Source organism: Hippichthys cyanospilos, chromosome 3 (genome assembly GCF_059441005.1).
Source record: "Hippichthys cyanospilos isolate Australia breed blue-spotted pipefish chromosome 3, RoL_Hcya_1.0, whole genome shotgun sequence".
NCBI classification, from domain to species: Eukaryota; Metazoa; Chordata; class Actinopteri; order Syngnathiformes; family Syngnathidae; genus Hippichthys; species Hippichthys cyanospilos.
The window spans coordinates 22,639,477-22,656,537 of NC_142371.1; the positions used below are offsets into that span (position 1 = coordinate 22,639,477).

General features: G+C 39.8%; 1 protein-coding gene across 1 annotated transcript; it reads left to right on the plus strand.

Moving 5' to 3' along the window:
- Positions 1-1,974: 1,974 nt before the first annotated feature.
- On the plus strand, positions 1,975-16,564 carry lingo4b (leucine rich repeat and Ig domain containing 4b). The gene is made up of 3 exons (XM_088409489.1): positions 1,975-2,129; positions 13,757-13,868; positions 13,945-16,564. Exon 3 carries the CDS (start codon positions 13,957-13,959, stop codon positions 15,751-15,753), a length of 1,797 nt encoding a protein of 598 aa, XP_088265615.1. The 5' UTR covers positions 1,975-2,129; positions 13,757-13,868; positions 13,945-13,956; the 3' UTR covers positions 15,754-16,564.
- Positions 16,565-17,061: the final 497 nt, after the last annotated feature.

Consider the following 17,061-nt stretch of genomic DNA (forward strand, 5'->3'; position numbering starts at 1 on the left):
AGGTGAAAGATCACCATTGGGGTTGCTTACTCTTAATTCTGCCGAGTCTAATTGAGCCCCTCTGGATTTGAACCGCCGAAAAACGGAAAACCGCGAGAGAGCATTTGTACTCGAATCGTCCCAACTGTATCGAAATGCTTATTAAATATTAGTTATTATAAGTACACGTAGGCTAGCATTTTCAAACCCTTAAATTCAAATTAAATTGCAGTGGTCTGATTATGTTTGTTTGTTATGTTGATTAACTCACTGTTGGTTATTTGAATGATTAATTCATCGTCGTTTTTTTTGTCGTCAGGGTTAACATTCTTACGGCCCTAAATTGACCAGTCAGCCATTTTGTTTTGAAGCTGTTGATTTAGGGTCAATTTGGCCTTTCTGAAAAAGAAGACAGCCCAAAATTGGGTGGACATCTGTCTTAACAGGAGACACAAAAAAAGTCTCAAGTACACATGCCCAATATTAAAAGCAGAATTGACCATTTTGGGCAAACTTGTTTCGCACTTTGACGAATACTACTAGAGAATTTATCCGTTAAATGTGTATACACAAAACAAGGATGTTCTTCTTGGCAGGACACATTGCTCGAGATGGCAACAAACCTTTGTCCAATCCTGGTCCCAACTCTCAGCGGGCCGGGGGGAAATGTATCATGCGGGCGGCTTGCCAGCGCAAAGTAAAAACATCCACAAAAAAAAAAAAAAAAAAAAATCCTCCCGGAGCTGACAGCTTGGGGATTCACCCCCCCCCATATTCTGATTATCTCTGCCACCATCATAGTACGTGTCTAAAGCTCAGATATGCTTGGAAAAACAGAAAAAGTAACTACTGTATATAAACCCAGAGGAAAGAGAAAAGTTTTTGTGCCCCCCCCACTCGCCGCGCTGACTATAAATAAAATTATTATCTATAAAAATTGTATACCTAAACCAGTATCCTGTTCAACATTAACAAAAGAAAGAAAAAAACAATAAAAATCAACTTTCAACAACTGTTATTATTAAAACAATTAAAATCAACTTTCAACAAGCGTTTATACTGACTACAGCTTAGTCTAAAACTGAAAAAAATAACAAAGGGCATCAAAGTAATTGAAACAAAATAAGTAAATAAATAACAAATCTTATTATTCTGCAATTACACTTCAAATGACAAAAACAAAGCCCCCCCCAACAATAAAAATCAACATTCAACAAATGTTATTTTTTGCAGCGTTTATACTGACTACAGCTTAGTCTAAAACTGAAAAAAATAACAAAGGGCATCAAAGTACTTGAAACACAATAAGTAAATAAATAAAAATTCTTATTATTCTGCAATTACACTTCAAATGACAAAAACAAAGCCCCCCTCAACAATAAAAATCAACATTAAAAAACTGCTATTTTTTGCAGCGTTTATACTGACTACAGCTTAGTCTAAAACTGAAAAAAATAACAAAGGGCATCAAAGTACTTGAAACAAAATAAGTAAATAAAAAACAATTCTTATTATTCTGCAATTACACTTCAAATGACAAAAACAAAGCCCCCCCCCCCTCCCCCCAGGCACCACCTTGCGCCCACCCCAGACTATTATAGTCATTTTTAGCCTCCTAGTGATTATTTTAAATGCAATTTGTTAGCTGCATCAAGATCAATGGCCCAAATCGGGTCAAAACTGACAAAGGAAGCCACAAATACTTTACCAGTGACAAGGCACTATTAAAATTGTGTACAGGGGGAAAAATAGAGCTATCATTTTTAAACAGTGACACCATGATCACTGCTCTTACGCCATCAGAATCTAATACCAGCCCATGTCTATCCAGTAATAATCACTCAAAACTTGGAGGCTTTTCAGGCCGCGTTCCAATCTGCGCTCCGTCGTAATTGGCGAATCCGAGAGATCACGTGCTTCCCGCCTGGAACGGGAGGAGGGGGAGGGATGAAGATGCGGCATCGCCAGCAACTTTCTCTCTCTCACATACGAGCGCACACGCGCAAAGTCGACCTGAATTCTTGAGGCGGTCTAATGATGACAACTCTCCGAGGTCCCGAGAAGTAAAACGGGACGGCGGGCGCCCGCGGACCAGGACGGGACCCGATCCTGGAGGCGAAAGTAGCTGCGATGGAAGCTCGTCTGGACGGGTATGTTTACATACTTTTTATGACGGTGAATTTATTGTTGCTGTTGTTTTCACGCAGCTGAACCAACAGGCAGCTTTGTGTTTTGCGTTAGCGCTAAATCAGCTTTATGGACGGCGCGGTCATGTTACGCTTGATTGAGTCAGAACTGGGACAGCACTTGATCTACTTTGACTTTAATCCAAATAGTTCTTCTCAAGGTTGAATGAACGATGAAATCGGAGGTAATATTCAGTTTTAACTTATACGGACTCTGTTTTTTATACACCCAAGCAGCCGTAATAAATCATCCTCTCTTATATTGTATGCCGCCTCTTTAGGTGATTAAAAAAGTGTTTTGGGGTCATTTTTAAATAATCAAATTGTTAACCCTGAAGGTAAGATCTTATTGTAGTTATTTCATTTCAATGTAGAGACTAACATGAGTTTAAATGCAGGAAAAGTGAAACAAAACCAAAACAATAACAGGTCAATTCAAAAGAATCCAGAATCCACAATATTATCATTTAAAAGTAAAACGCATCATAATTTCATCATTTCCACATCAGTTCTTAAGTGCGCATGTCCACAATGTATCATCTGGCTCACATAAAGCGCAACATGGCGTCAACATCGCTATAGCAATGCTTCGTTTGACGAGAAGCAATAAAGCAGTGAGAAATTGAAATAGTTGTCATTTCAGTCATTATTAACCCTTGTGGCATTATGTTACAAATGATGGGAATACCTTTGAAATTTTTATGATATCATCAAAGAATCAACTAGGAAAAAACACCAGGGACCTGAAAATTCCAGCAGAGGATTAAAACATGTAAAATTTCAAAATGCAACAGATCTGACATTTCTATCTGATTGCAGCTGGACGTGCGAGATTTTGTGTACGAAAATAATCATTGTCCAAATATTGGACCGGTCAAACTATGTCGTCAAACAGAAAATTCTTTGTTGGCTTGTATTTCACCTCAAGACAGTAGGTGGCGGTAGAGACCAGTTAATGTGTCATCATCACGTCACAGACTATAAAGACATACCATCTTTTATTTTAGTTTTTTTGTAGGTTTTAAACCGCTGAACAATTTGAGTTGTTGAAGGAAAAAAAAATATTAATAAATAACATTATTACACCTTTAAATGCATTTACAAAATTAGGAAAAAAAATGCAATGTTTATATTGGCAAAGTGTGTGCAGAAGGGTTACATTGAAATTGGTGTGTTTTAAAGTGTCCCTCCTTATATGGCGCTACGTTGACCTATGACTTTAATTTGTTCCACTACCAACCTCGTAATGCATTCTCGTTAAATCCCATCACGTAATTTGACTATTGTGGTTCTCTTTGCTCACAGGCAAAGGCAATATAGTAAATTTATTATTTGAAGTTTTTTTTTTTTTCCACTTATTCACATACAGTAGGAATAAAGGGGTTACATAATGTATGCTATGTAATTATCAGTTTGAGCTTTTGCATATTGTGGTTGCGGCTCTGAATATCCAGTCATTTAAGAGAGTGGTTCTCAACCTTTTATTCATTCATTATTTATTATTTTTATTTAAGTGCTGAAAAGCACATTATTACAACAACAGTTTCACTACCATCTGTTTGATCCAATCATGGCTTATTTAGCAGTCAAATTGTGTTTGTTTATTCAGTATAACCTCTAAACAAAGAAAGGGTGGTGCGATAATACATGCTTTTATTTTGAAGGTCTGACTTCGGACAGGATGTTATGCTAGTCTTGGCGTAACAGCTTGTCACTGTTGAACCCTTTCAGCACACATCGATCCATTTTGTTAACAGGGGCATGGGTTCGCTGATGCCTATCCCAGCTGTTTTTAAGGCGGCAGGTGGGGGCGCACCCTGAATTGGTCGCCAGCCAATCACTGGGCACACAATGATCAACAACCATTCACATTCACAAACACAACTAAGGACAATTTGCAAGTGTTTTGGGAATGTGAGAGAAAACCAGACTACCACACTGGCATGGGGAGAACATGCAAACTCCAAACAGAAGGCTGGAGTCAGCATCGAACCCACGACCCACACACACGAGACGAACATGCCAACATCTTATCTTGTATAAGCGTATTTTTTGGACTATAAGCAGCAGGTCGTAACATCAGATATTTATGAAGAAAGATGGTATATGAAAGCTTTAATTATTTTTTTTTTGCCTGTTTATAGCAACATCCTATCTTTAACAGACTGAACATGCCTGCATGTTGAGCACCGAAATATTTTCAACATAACACTGGCAGAATACTACAGTGTAAAATTGCAGTTCAAATTGAAAATCAATACTGCACTTCAATTCTTCTTCTGTCTCCTTTTGTTTAATTGATTGGTTATTTCAGTGAACACATGAAAATATTGCACTTCATATTGCAATTCATATATACAATCAGACATGTACATACAATCGATTATATATCAAAATTAACTGTCAAAAACTTTTATACAAGATCTTATTCAATTTGTACATATTTTTTATATTTGTAATGCTATATAGTTAAAACTTTTTGAGCTCAGCCGTGGATTCTCATCTTTTAAGTTGTATTTCCATAAATTGACACCTTGAACAGATACACACGTCTGCTTTACCGGAATTTCTCTTGGTGACGAGCAAAACAAAAACAAAAAACTACTGCTGAGGTGCACAGGGCTCAAATCATGAGAAAAAAGTTGTGGCTTATCGTCCCAAAATATAAATGATGAGATACGTTATGATGCTTTAGAAGACTCTGCATCAATCTAGGAAATTATTGAGTCACGCCAAACTTAAACTAAAACCACAGCGTATGAAAACCAAGGTTCTCTACCGGGGTGGCCAAGTCCAGTCAAATTCAGCCTGTTTTCAAAGTTTCCGCTTAACCAACACACTTGATTTAAATCGGGGTAGTTATGGGGCTTCTTCAAACCTTGCTGAGGACCTGAAAATTCAAGTACGACGAGTTGGTTGAGGGTTGAAAAAAAATTGAAAACAGACCAGATTGTGGCTTTCTAGGAGAAGAAATGGCCACCCTTGGTCCCACCCATAAACTAAGTTGGATACTGGCATCATACGAAGTGTTAAGTCCAGCCCAGATCTCTCATTGGTGTGAGTCTTAAGAGTGCTCGTGAAGGACGTTGTCAGGTAACTAATGTCACCTTGCGAAACATGCGAACTGGCAACCGAGTCAAAGTTGTCGCCATTTATCAGCCGCAGATCGAAGGAAGCCTTTAGCACGGTGGAAGCAGTTAGCACGCGTCCGCCCGACCCCCTCGTGTACACCTTAATGCTCCAAATGAATCATGCAAACACTTCCCGCTCATGAAAAGCGCTGATTAAATTGAGCGTTTGGCTAGCTCCCAAGCATCACCTCGCAGCCTTGCTGCTTAGGACAAGAAGCGGATGACAAACTGCTTTTGTCCAAGACGAGATGGATTTAAACTGCAGGCCCAAGTGCCCAATCATAGCACTGACTATATTTGACTTGTTTGTAACATATTGTAATCCCACAAATATAAGACACACCTATGTATAGGACGCAGTCTTAGATTGGGGGTCAAACTCTGGTATTTTTTACGTTATCGTGTATAAGACACACCGACAGTTTGGCAACAAAGCAAAAACTACAGCAAAAGAGGTTGAAACTCATCTTCGTAAATTCTTCATATTTTCTTGTGTTCATATTTGTGAGAAATATATTTGTTGTGGGTTAAGTGTGTATCCGATTTCCCACACTGTGAGCGGTCAGTGAACGCAGCGCAATTATAAAGGTGAATGCGCTCGAAGCAGTTGTTTTGTTGTTTTTGTTTGTTTTTTTCGCCTTAAATATTCGAAATTTTGCAGTATCCATGTTCCACCAAGTTTATGATTGTGTGTATATGCCATAAGACCTTAATTAATTAACACAACAAATAGAATACATTTCCGTGTTCTCTAACTCTTAATTGAATCAGCTGGAGACATCATAACTTCTCAATTTTAGTAATATTCCCTTGTGTGAACAAGGATGGACTCGGTCGGTGGTTCAGCCTGCTCGCTTCTTTTATTGAAAATAATCCGGTAACAACCTCAGCTAACAACCTTCTGTTAGCGGCAGCAGAAACTGGCTGCTAACTGCCAACCGACTACACACTCCAGCTCGTTCCGTTACGGTAGTTATTTTAGGTAAGAATACGGTTGATATAACAATTCTTATTTATGCATCAAAACCCGGCTCATGTGGCCGACGGATAAATCTTCCTCGAATGGTGACTTTTGGCCTTCATTTATCGGAAAAAAAAGTGCATCTTATTTGAGGAACTACGGTACTTCTTTTTACATTTCAAGTTACTCGTATCTCCTATGACAGCGTTTAAATCACAATTATGGAACACATCCGAATAACCCACATGCAGAAAAATCCAGCGGTGATGTCATGGTTGTATGGCGGCGACGAGGTGGCGAGATTTGGGCCTTATCGCACAGGAGGCGCACAAATAACGACGAGCTAAGAGGATTATGAAGGGCTCTCCAAAAAGCAATACGCTGAAATGATTAAACAATAGATTATAAGAGATCCTGGCAAAAGCACGTTTGAGTAATCTGTTTTTAAAAGGGATTGGCGAGAACCGTCGGCTTCGTGCGTCGCCACGGCGACAGCGGGATGCTTCCACTGCGATGGGCAGCTTTGTGCGAGCGTCAAAACAGATAAAAACAGCTTTCTGTGTCAAGTCAACTTTTGATGCGCTTTGTTTTTGGATCCGATGGCTGACGCCAGACTTTTTACAACTGGACATTCTTGTTTTGATTATTTATTCACCAGAAAATGTTTCATTTGAATGAATAATTGAGAAAAACACAAAGAAAAGGCACTATAAAGATACCATAAAGAATCAGCATTTGAAACCTTTCTCAAAGAAGCACCTAAAATCATTTTCCAAAGAACAACTCAAAACTTTGTTCAATGAGAAACGATCCTTAGAGAAGAACGACTAGAAACGCTAAAACCTTCTTCAAAGCACACTTGTTTATTAGATTTTCCTAAAACCAGAATCACTTGAAATCTGTCTTGAATAACCCCAGTACTGCTTTCAAACTAACAATTTTTTTTCATCGATCTATAGATAATTGATAAATCTGATTAAAAAGAAAGGTTTTAATTTCTCCGTTTTTTCAAAATTCAATTTGACAGTACAGAAGTCTTGAAACAAATCAAATACAATTCAGTTACTGGTTTTATCTGTTTTATTTTGAGTCTTTAACAGAAAGAATCATTCTGGAGGAGAGGAAAACTGATACTATTGAGAAGCTGAAATTCTGAAGATTTTGAGCATTTCAAATCTATCCAGGTCTCAGAATGATTAATCGATTATCAAAAATGATTACTGATCAACTCATTCACTGCCATCGCCAGGTGTACAAATGGAAAATCAATTTTAACGGAGCTGCCAGTGACAATTGATCACGGATTAGTTGTCGATTAATCAATTAATCGTTGCAACTTTAAACTGAGAAACCTTTTTCAAAGACCCCAAGCGGACAAACACTGTATTTCATGTCCAACTTGCTTTTTGAACTCTGACCTCTGCAAGATTAAGGAGGAGGGGTATCCTGTCAATCAGCGACACACACACACACACACACACACACACACGCACACACACACGCATCATCGACCCAATTTGTGAGGTGGTGCCGCGCTGAGCCCAATTCCCTCGCCTCATTTATGGCTGCTATAATTAATATTGCCGACACGGCACTTTATGCTTTTCACAAAGTGAAAATGTGTCAAGAATGACTAGACCCCAAATCTTTCCTATTGAACAAAAATTCCTCAAAGAACTAGTAGAAGCATTCCACACGGAAAGACACTCTCTCAAACGTATTTTCTGTAGTATATAAGGTGCACCTTGGATTTTTATTTATGACCATAATTTTTCTATTAAGGGTTTATGTCACTATTTTTCTGGCGATTTTTCTCCCTTTGAAATCAGAACAGTCAAAAAAAAAAACCCACACTTTTATTTATTATAAAAATACAACCTCTGCTACATGGATTTATATTTTTGACCATAACATTTTTCAACTGAAAGTTTGTCATGATTGTTTTTCAATTTTTCTACCTTTTAAATCAGACTAGTGCCAAACAAATATTATTAAAACAAGGAATTTCATTTATGACCATACATTTTTACATCACAATTTTTGTTGAAATTTTTCTCCCTTCTAAATCAGACCAATAAAAAAATAGCAATTTTATTTATTTAAAAAAAAAAAAAATCTCTACTATGTGGATTTTCACTTTGGACCATGTCTATTGCAGTTATTTTTTCTTGTTCAAAATGGAAACAGAAGAACGAAATATAGATTTTATGTGTTTTTTTAAACAATAGAAAATAACTGTGTGTTTGTGTGTGTGTGTGTGTAGGTGTGTGTGTGTGTGGGCGGTCAATCTACTTCATGGATTTTGGTTACTGTGGGTATTTTTTGGCACGTAACCCGCACGATGAACGAGGTGTATCTTTATTGTATATAAAACGGCCTATTTCATGATAAAAATGTCCTACTATAAAAAATCTTCTCAATGGCTCTGCATCGGTCACTTCATTCATTCAGCCATTCAGGAGAAAAAAAAAGACATTATTTTTGCCATTGTCATTTCTGGGGCACTGTAGTCTTGTCATCAGGCACTTGGCGTGACACGCTAAGTCTTAGAAGCTTTTTAAGGTTTGGTGGGGGGGGGGGGGCGGGGCAAAAAGTCTTTGTTGCTGTTTTGTAACATCAAGCAGCAGGGTGGTAAAATTCAGTCCTGAGGGAAATGGGCTTTTTGTGGCGCTCATAAAGCAGCTGCTCACTTGTGCTTGGTTTCTGCAGGCAAACCTTTTTTTTTTTGTAAATGCTGCTCGCATGCACCGGGCCTCCGGGGTCCGCCACATTGCGGCAGGTGCCACGAGCTCATAAAAAGAGGCACGCAAACGCACACAAACACAAGCGGCGAGTGTTCCAGCCACTTTAATTGGGGATTTGAGGCGCTTGTCGTTCTCACCGCCATCTGCTAAATATATCGCCCCCGAGACCAGTGTCACACAACAGAACCGGGCCGCGCTGGGCCGGCGTGTTCCGGTCCTGGAGGACGGACGACCATGCCGTGGTGCACCTGTTACTAAAATGGCGTCATCGCAGGTCAGCGACGACGGCAGAGGAAGTGAGAGCGAGTCGCAGGATGTGAAAACGAGAAGCCGCCTATTAGGGCTGCGGCTAACGATTATAATAGTGGATCAATCTGTTCTTAGAAAATATTTTCACCCGTTTTTCTTCCCCAGGTCTTGAGATGGTACAGCCTGAATCTTAATTTGACTGGATGAACCGTCTATGACAGCGGTTCTCTCATGGGGGTACTAGTACCCCTGGGGTACTCCAGATTTTAAAAATAACAAGCAAACAAACATGCAAAACCCTTTAAAAAATATTATTGAATGAATGACTTCAGGAAAATACAAGTTGATAAAACAAACGTTACGTTCAGTAGGTTATTGAATTTCATTTTTGTAAAAAGCTTGTCGTGTGCCACCTCTCGTTACCTGTCAAGTTCATGATAATGATCCCAAAAGAGGACACTTTAGCTTGATTATTTTTCTGTGGACAAATATGTATTCGTAATCATTTATTTTTTGAGAACAGGTCTGACATATTATTTGGATTATGTTTTTGGGGAAAAATATTTAGTAATAATTAAGTTACTGATTTATTTTTGTGAAGAGCAAAAACGGGACACTTTATGTTGAATATTCTTCTGTGGACAAACATTTGTTTATAACAAATTATTAGAAGGCATTGCTACAAATAACAATCAATTTTCCTGGATCTTGGTGAAACACAACTTGGGTTACTTCCTTTAACCCTTCTGAGGTATTTAGTCCAATCGTTTGATCTTTTTATCAAAGGCATTTCAAATCAAAAGGTAAGAATTGAAAGAATAGACGAGGGAGCTGAAATTTCACCGATTGTGAAAACATGTCATATTTACCACAGTTTTATACAAGTAAAACCAATGACGTTATTTATTACACATAAAGCATACCATAATCTTGCATCCTTAATTCTAGTATATACTAGGGAGCTGAAATTTCACCTTGATAGTGTCAAAGTTCAAAATGGCAAGAACACTTAGTTATCACAATACTAGGAGTGTGCAATCCTTTGGCTAAAATATGAGAATGATGTGAAAACTACCCAAACAAATCAAAATACTGCATGAAGGTAAAATACCTGTAGAGGGTGCTACTGAGCCATTGCACAGTAATTTAATAGGATCGGAATGATTTTGCCAGGCATGATGCGTTTGCAAATTTCCTTAAGTTTTCTTGCAAGTTAAAACCCTCCAAATTAGCATAGTTTTAAGCGCAAATTCATGTTCTGACATCATTCAGGCATCACTATCCTTTCAAGCAAATATGATATATCAAAATAAGCTATTTTGAGAAAATCCAAGAAAAAAAATCCTTACGTAATACAATGATGTAACAACATGCATTAAAAGTTGATTTAATAGTAGAACAACATTGTTTTTGACATGCATGTAAAATTAATACATGTCTCACTGTCATTTTTTTAAGTTTACTTAATAGCACACATCTAATGTTGAATGAAAACTAGCACTTGACAACTTAATATTTAAACTTATTTCTGCTCTTTATTCAAGAACAGACTAGTCACAGTCTTTAAAGTTAACAAAAGAAATGTTAAACAAGGTCGTATTTCGAGTTTATTTACAGCTGGAGCAGTCATTACGTAATTGACATTAAACTGGTTTAACAATAGAACCTGTCTTGTGACCTTATGGATTAAAACTTTATCTAACAATAGAGGAGGCATGACAAGTATTTCAATTGATTTCAAAATGACAGATTGGCTTTATGTGCGATGATGTAATTCTGCGTGATGACGGACACGAATTCCACTTATTACATGCATGCCTATTTCAGTGTGTGCGTGCGTGTGCGTGTGTGTATGGCGCATTGTGGCACTTCTAAAAGTCGACACTGTGAAACTGATACCAAGCTAGAGCTGTAACTGATCAACAGTGCATAGCCAGTAAAAGTGCAATGGGCTTAATACTAACCAACAATGCAAAATGACATAGATAGGCTAGTGAATATAGCATAGCAGTCATTGTGGTATAACTATTTAAGCCAATGGTTCTCAACCCTTTTTTAGTGATGTACACCCTGTGAAACATCTTTTCCGCCAAGTACCCTTCAACCATTAATGGGTTAAAAAAAAAAAAAAGACTTAAAAGATGGCTGATTTATTAAACTTTCGACCTTTTCAAACTTCATCAGTAGTGGTCCATAGAAGGATCATAGGAGAAATCTGTTATTAAAAAATAAATCGTATTTATCAATAAATATAATAAGTAAAAATTATTACTAAATATTTGTCCACAAAAATAATCAGCATAAAGTGTCAGACCTGTTCTCAAAAATAAATAATTATCAATAAATATTTGCCCACAGGAAAATATTTAACTTTTGGGATTATAGTATGGATGTGTTCGCAAAAATAAATCATTAACTTGACAGGTAACAAGAGGTGGCACATGACAAGTTGGGTCCAAACATTCTAGCATGGGGGGAATCTGGCTTTTTACAAAATGATATTGAATAAACATCTGAAAAAAAAATGTGTTTTTGAAACTTATACTTTTTTTGCATATTCGTTTGTTTTTTTAGTTTAAAATCTCAAGTACTCCCTGAAGTTCCTTCAAGTACCCCCAGGGGTACTAGTACCCCCATTTGACAACTACTGCTTTAAGCAATGAATACACAAACGACGTAACGCATGTAGAAAAACATATTCTTCATCCTCTGTGATAAATGATTTTTTTTTTCATACATGGCGAAAAAATAAGCATGCGAGTGAAACTTGATTTACCTCTTTCCAAATGTAAAGAGATGGCAGACAGAAAGTGGCACGCTCCAGATGCCCGCCTGCAGGCGTCCCGTTGAGGCCTCATGTGCGCGTTGGGAGGCGACACTCGCGGCTTTTCGCAGCCTCGATCTCACGTGCACGCCAATCAGGGTGTTGAGTGCTTTTTAAGGCCACTTTTTAGCCACGTGAAGTGTCCTAACGAAAAAAAAGCGCGATGTGAACTTTAATCGTCGGTCGGTGATGATTTTGTTGTCGGCTTGTCCTGGTGTGCAGAATTCTCTCACTGGCGGAACATCTGCTTCGCATTCGACCTACATACATGTGCATGTTCTGTTCTTTATTTTCACTCAGGCTGTGAAAATGAAAAAAAAATTGCAGGCTTGTCAGGTTAGCTTTACTCACGTTATACCCAGATGCTATAGATATACATTGTTTTATGTAAAGGAATACGTGTATATCCATTATTCCATATTTGTTTTTTGCAATAAGAATGTCAGTAGATTATTAGACATGGGTGTTTTTTTTTGGAGTTGTTTGTGAAGAAGGTGTGAGGAGACGGCACGTCTCCTACAGCTCTAAAAAAACAGCAGGCAAAACAACCCGACATAAGGACGGAACAGCATGGAGATGATCTTTGTGTTCCTGGGAAAGAAGATCCCAGCATAGACTAGCACTTACATCCCCAAGGATCACAAACTGTTTGTTTACATTGTTGCCATATGTCTCCCCCAACCCTGAAGGGAAGCAATAGTTTTATAGCTAGGGCCAACCCCAAATGAAAAAAGAAGGAGCAGACAGGGTAGTGTAACCAGATTTGTTCCTGTCCGTGCTCCTCGTGATCAAAAGCTAGGTGTCTCCCTTCTGGTTTGTTGTTTGTGAAACGGTTATCTAACTCGTAATCTACTGGAACCTACTAGAAGCACCAACATGCCCATGAATACTAACTCTGCATGAGCCAATATTAAGTATCAAAATATTACTGTAATATTACTGTATTAACACAGCTAACAATGATAGCTTGCGCAACCTTGTGCAGTATTTTCACCATTTTTGGGTCATTTTCTTTCACATCTTTTGTGTGGTATTTTAGCAAAGGTATCTCACATTCCTGGTAGTGTGATAACTAACTGGTCTTGCCATGTTGTAGCATCGGAGAGAAATTTCAGCTCCCTAGTGCATGCAGAGGATGGGAAAGAAACAACCAGCATCTAATTAACTTCAAAGAGTGAGTTAGTTGACTCAACTCCACAAGAAGCCAGTTCTTTTTGGCCCTGTTTAGTTGTCCCCTCCTCCAACAAAATCAGTGACAAAGTCGAAAAAGTACCGACCGAAGCAGGTTTACATCTGAAGATCAAGTTCAATACAGACGGTCCTTTCAGTCTACAAATCTTCCGTTAATGATGGGCCGATATAATGACAGTTTTGCCTACCTCAGACCAGTAAACTACAAGGACCTAAAGTTGGTTAACGAGTATCTTGAATTAATGTTCAAACAGCTTTCCAAAGCTACAAGCTCCAGCACACAGCTGCGACTAAATTAAACTTTTACAGCTCCTTCCCCCCTGCTGTTGCTTGTGTGCGCTTCTTTCAGTTCTTCTACATTGTGACATTTAATCAGCAGGGTGCATAAATGTGAAAAAATCCTGCAACTAATGATGTGGTCACAAACTTGGCGGAGAGCAGAAACAGTGTTTCATGCATCTACTGAAGACAGACCTCTTTCTTTATTCCAGGCAATGCTAACGGGGATGCCAAGGACTAGATTACCCCAAGACCACCAGACCCAGGATTGACTTCGACTTGACTGGTGCTGGTTATGATCCTCGGCACACAGGCACTGACACGGTACTTCTGTTTGTTAGGTCAAATTTGTACTTCTCCATCAGCTTCTAACTAACGTTCTATCTGTGTATCTTTTCAGAAAGGGGGCAAGATGTTTGTGGGTGGATGGGTGGCATGGGGCATCCTGCTCCAGGTGGGAGTCTCGGCAGGAAGCTGCCCTCCTCGCTGTTCGTGTCGGCCCGAGGAGAAGGAAGTCATCTGCTCGGGCAAACATTTGAACTCCATCCCGGAGGGCTTTCCTGGCGATGCAAGGCGTTTGGATCTATCCTACAACAAAATTCGGACGGTGGGGCGCCACCAGTTCTCCGGCCTCCATGAACTTCAGGATCTGGACCTCAGTGACAATATGATCTCCATGATTGAAGTAGAAGCTTTCCATGGGCTTCAGAATCTGAGGAGGCTTCGGCTCAAAAATAATCGGCTCAAGATCCTTCCCGTTGGTGTCTTCTCTGGCCTGTCTGGTCTTCGTTTTCTAGATTTGAGCCAGAATGAGATTTTGGTCTTCCTGGACTACACTTTCAGAGAGACGGTGAACCTGCAGACACTGGATGCTGATGAGAACGACCTTGTATTCATTTCCCAGCGAGCTTTCTTTGGTTTGCAGAGTTTGCAGGAGCTCAACATCAACCGCAGTAATTTGACGTCCATTCCCACTGAGGCGTTATCTCAGCTCCAGGGCCTCACGTACCTCCGCCTGCTACGCCTAACTATTTCTACGCTCCCTAACAATGCTTTTCGCCGCCTTCACCGCTTGCACACGCTCATCCTGGCAAACTGGCCCTCACTGGACACGATGGCCAGCAATAGCCTGATTGGACTCAACCTGACCGTTTTGGTCATCAGCGGCTGCAACCTCAGCGTGGTGCCCTACTCAGCTCTGCGTCACCTGGCCTACCTACGCTTCCTGGACTTGTCCTACAACCCTATTTCAGTTATTCAGGGTAACCTGTTGCGAGATTTACTAAGACTTCAAGAGTTACACCTAGCCGGTGGGAATCTGCTAAGAATTGAGCCCGGTGCCTTCAAGGGTCTTGCCTCGCTCCGGATGCTTAACTTGACATCCAATCAGCTTACAACTTTGGAGGAGAGTACTTTGCACTCGGTGGGAAATCTTCAAGTGCTGAGGTTGGACGCGAACCCCCTGTCCTGCGACTGCCGTCTGCTCTGGGTGGTCCGTCGGCGATTACGTTTGAACTTTGACGGCCGTCAACCCGCATGCTCGTCCCCCGACACGGTGAGGCAGCGAGAATTCCGGGACTTTTCCGAAAAGGAGCTGCCGAAGGTGTTCACCTGCCGGCCCGCTCGGATCCTGGACCGCAGGCCGCAGGAGGCCAGGGTGGAGGACGGCACTAACGTTCTCTTCTCCTGCAAGGCGGATGGGGATCCTGCTCCATCCATCACCTGGATCTCATCCCACAGGACTGTGATTTCTCCAACGGGAAGAATCCGAGTTTTACCCAATGGTACCCTGGAGGTGCGGTTTGCGCAGGTCCACGACAGCGGCACCTATCAGTGCTTCGCAGGCAACGCCGCCGGCAACGACAGCATTACGGTCGGCCTCTACGTGAAGGGGGGCTCGAACAACCGAACCATCCCTTTCTTCACAGAAGAGGACTGGTTAGAACCTCCGATCCCTCAAGCCACCAACTCCTCGGCCCAGCTGGCGAAGCCGTACCCCTTTGACGCAAAGACGTTGATCATCGCCACCACCATGGGCTTCCTGTCCTTCCTCAGCTCCGTGGCCATCTGCTTCATCTTCATGTTCTTCTGGAGCCAGAGCAAAGGACAGATCAAGCACACGGCCACCATTGACTTTGTTCCTCGTTCCTCCATGGGAGGCGGAGGAGATGGCGGAGAAGGCGGCAGGTTCACCATGAAACTTATTTAAAGATAACCAAGCATCACCGTTTTGAGGACTACTCGGACGTCTTTCTGAGACACTTTCTTGGACTTGCGCATAGTTCCCAACGTGGAGATTTCTAAACATCTCGCTACGCTCGCTGCTAATGTGAAAAAACATTCAGATGCAAATCTTTCTGGCTCTATAAAATCTTTCAAGTGCTTGTTTCATGATCCATTTTTGCCACGTTTTCATTGCCAACATGAATAGATACGCTCACTGTGAAGATCGGTCAGGAAAGAACAAGCAATAAATAGGTGGAGTAGATAAGAAGTTCGGATGCTTCATGTACATAGGAATGTGCCCCTTACCGTTTGAAGCTTAAGCAGCTTTGTCCAGACTTTTTCACACTTTATTATTATTATGTTTATTAAGTTTTTAATAAGCATGGAAACCCCCCCTTTTTTATTGTTCTGTACTTGTACCACACTGGAGAATATGTGCCTCACTAACTTATTTTTTTTGGATCAGAATATGACCCCAAGCACTGTTTTGTAAATATTCAGGTCAAGAATTTTATTGTGTGTGCTGGGTTACTTTTTTTCAGCCTAATAGCATAATTATGAAATTCATTTTTAACGTACTGGCATAATGTCAATAAAGTGTACATTCTCAGTCATGCAGGTTATTCAAAGATTGGTTCAAGGCAATGAGTCGCTCTGTTTGTTGATTGATTCTTGTTTTCCTTGTATGCTAAAAAAATGGCATGGGCAATTATGCTATGAGACTAACATTTTGTCATTCGTCTCACTATGACTTTTTATGTGTGACAACTATTAAATGCTTTAACAATGCACAAGTGCTGTGTTTTTTTTTTTAACATTTTCTTCATAATAGCTTGCTGGCAGTCTTGTGATCAAAATCCGCAAAGAATGAACACTTGGTTTTACTTAAAGTGTCAATATTGGAATAAAAATAACTTTTTGGCACATAGAAAATATTCTTCAAAAACTAAGCTCTTTATTTCCCAATTTAAGTTATCTATCAACTCAAAAATAAAATAAAAAGCTAATTTAAAGTAAAACCATCAGAGAGCCTCTACTAGCTTAATGCTAGTGCTTCATGGGATAAACCAGTGGTTCTCGACCTTTTTTCAGTGACGTATACCCTGTGAAATATTTTTTCAGTCAAGTATCCCATAAAACATTCTTAAGTAATTTAAAAAAAAGACTGAAAGCATGCCATCAGTGTCTGATTTATTAAAGTTTAGACCCTTTCAAACGTCACTTGTATTGGTCCGCAAAAAAATAATCAACCCAAAGTGTCTTCTTTTGGATCATCGAAGAAATGTGTTCT

Coding starts and splice junctions, on each gene's coding strand:
- lingo4b (XM_088409489.1), top strand. CDS start 13,957: ATGTTTGTGGGTGGATGGGTGGCATGGGGCATCCTGCTCCAGGTGGGA.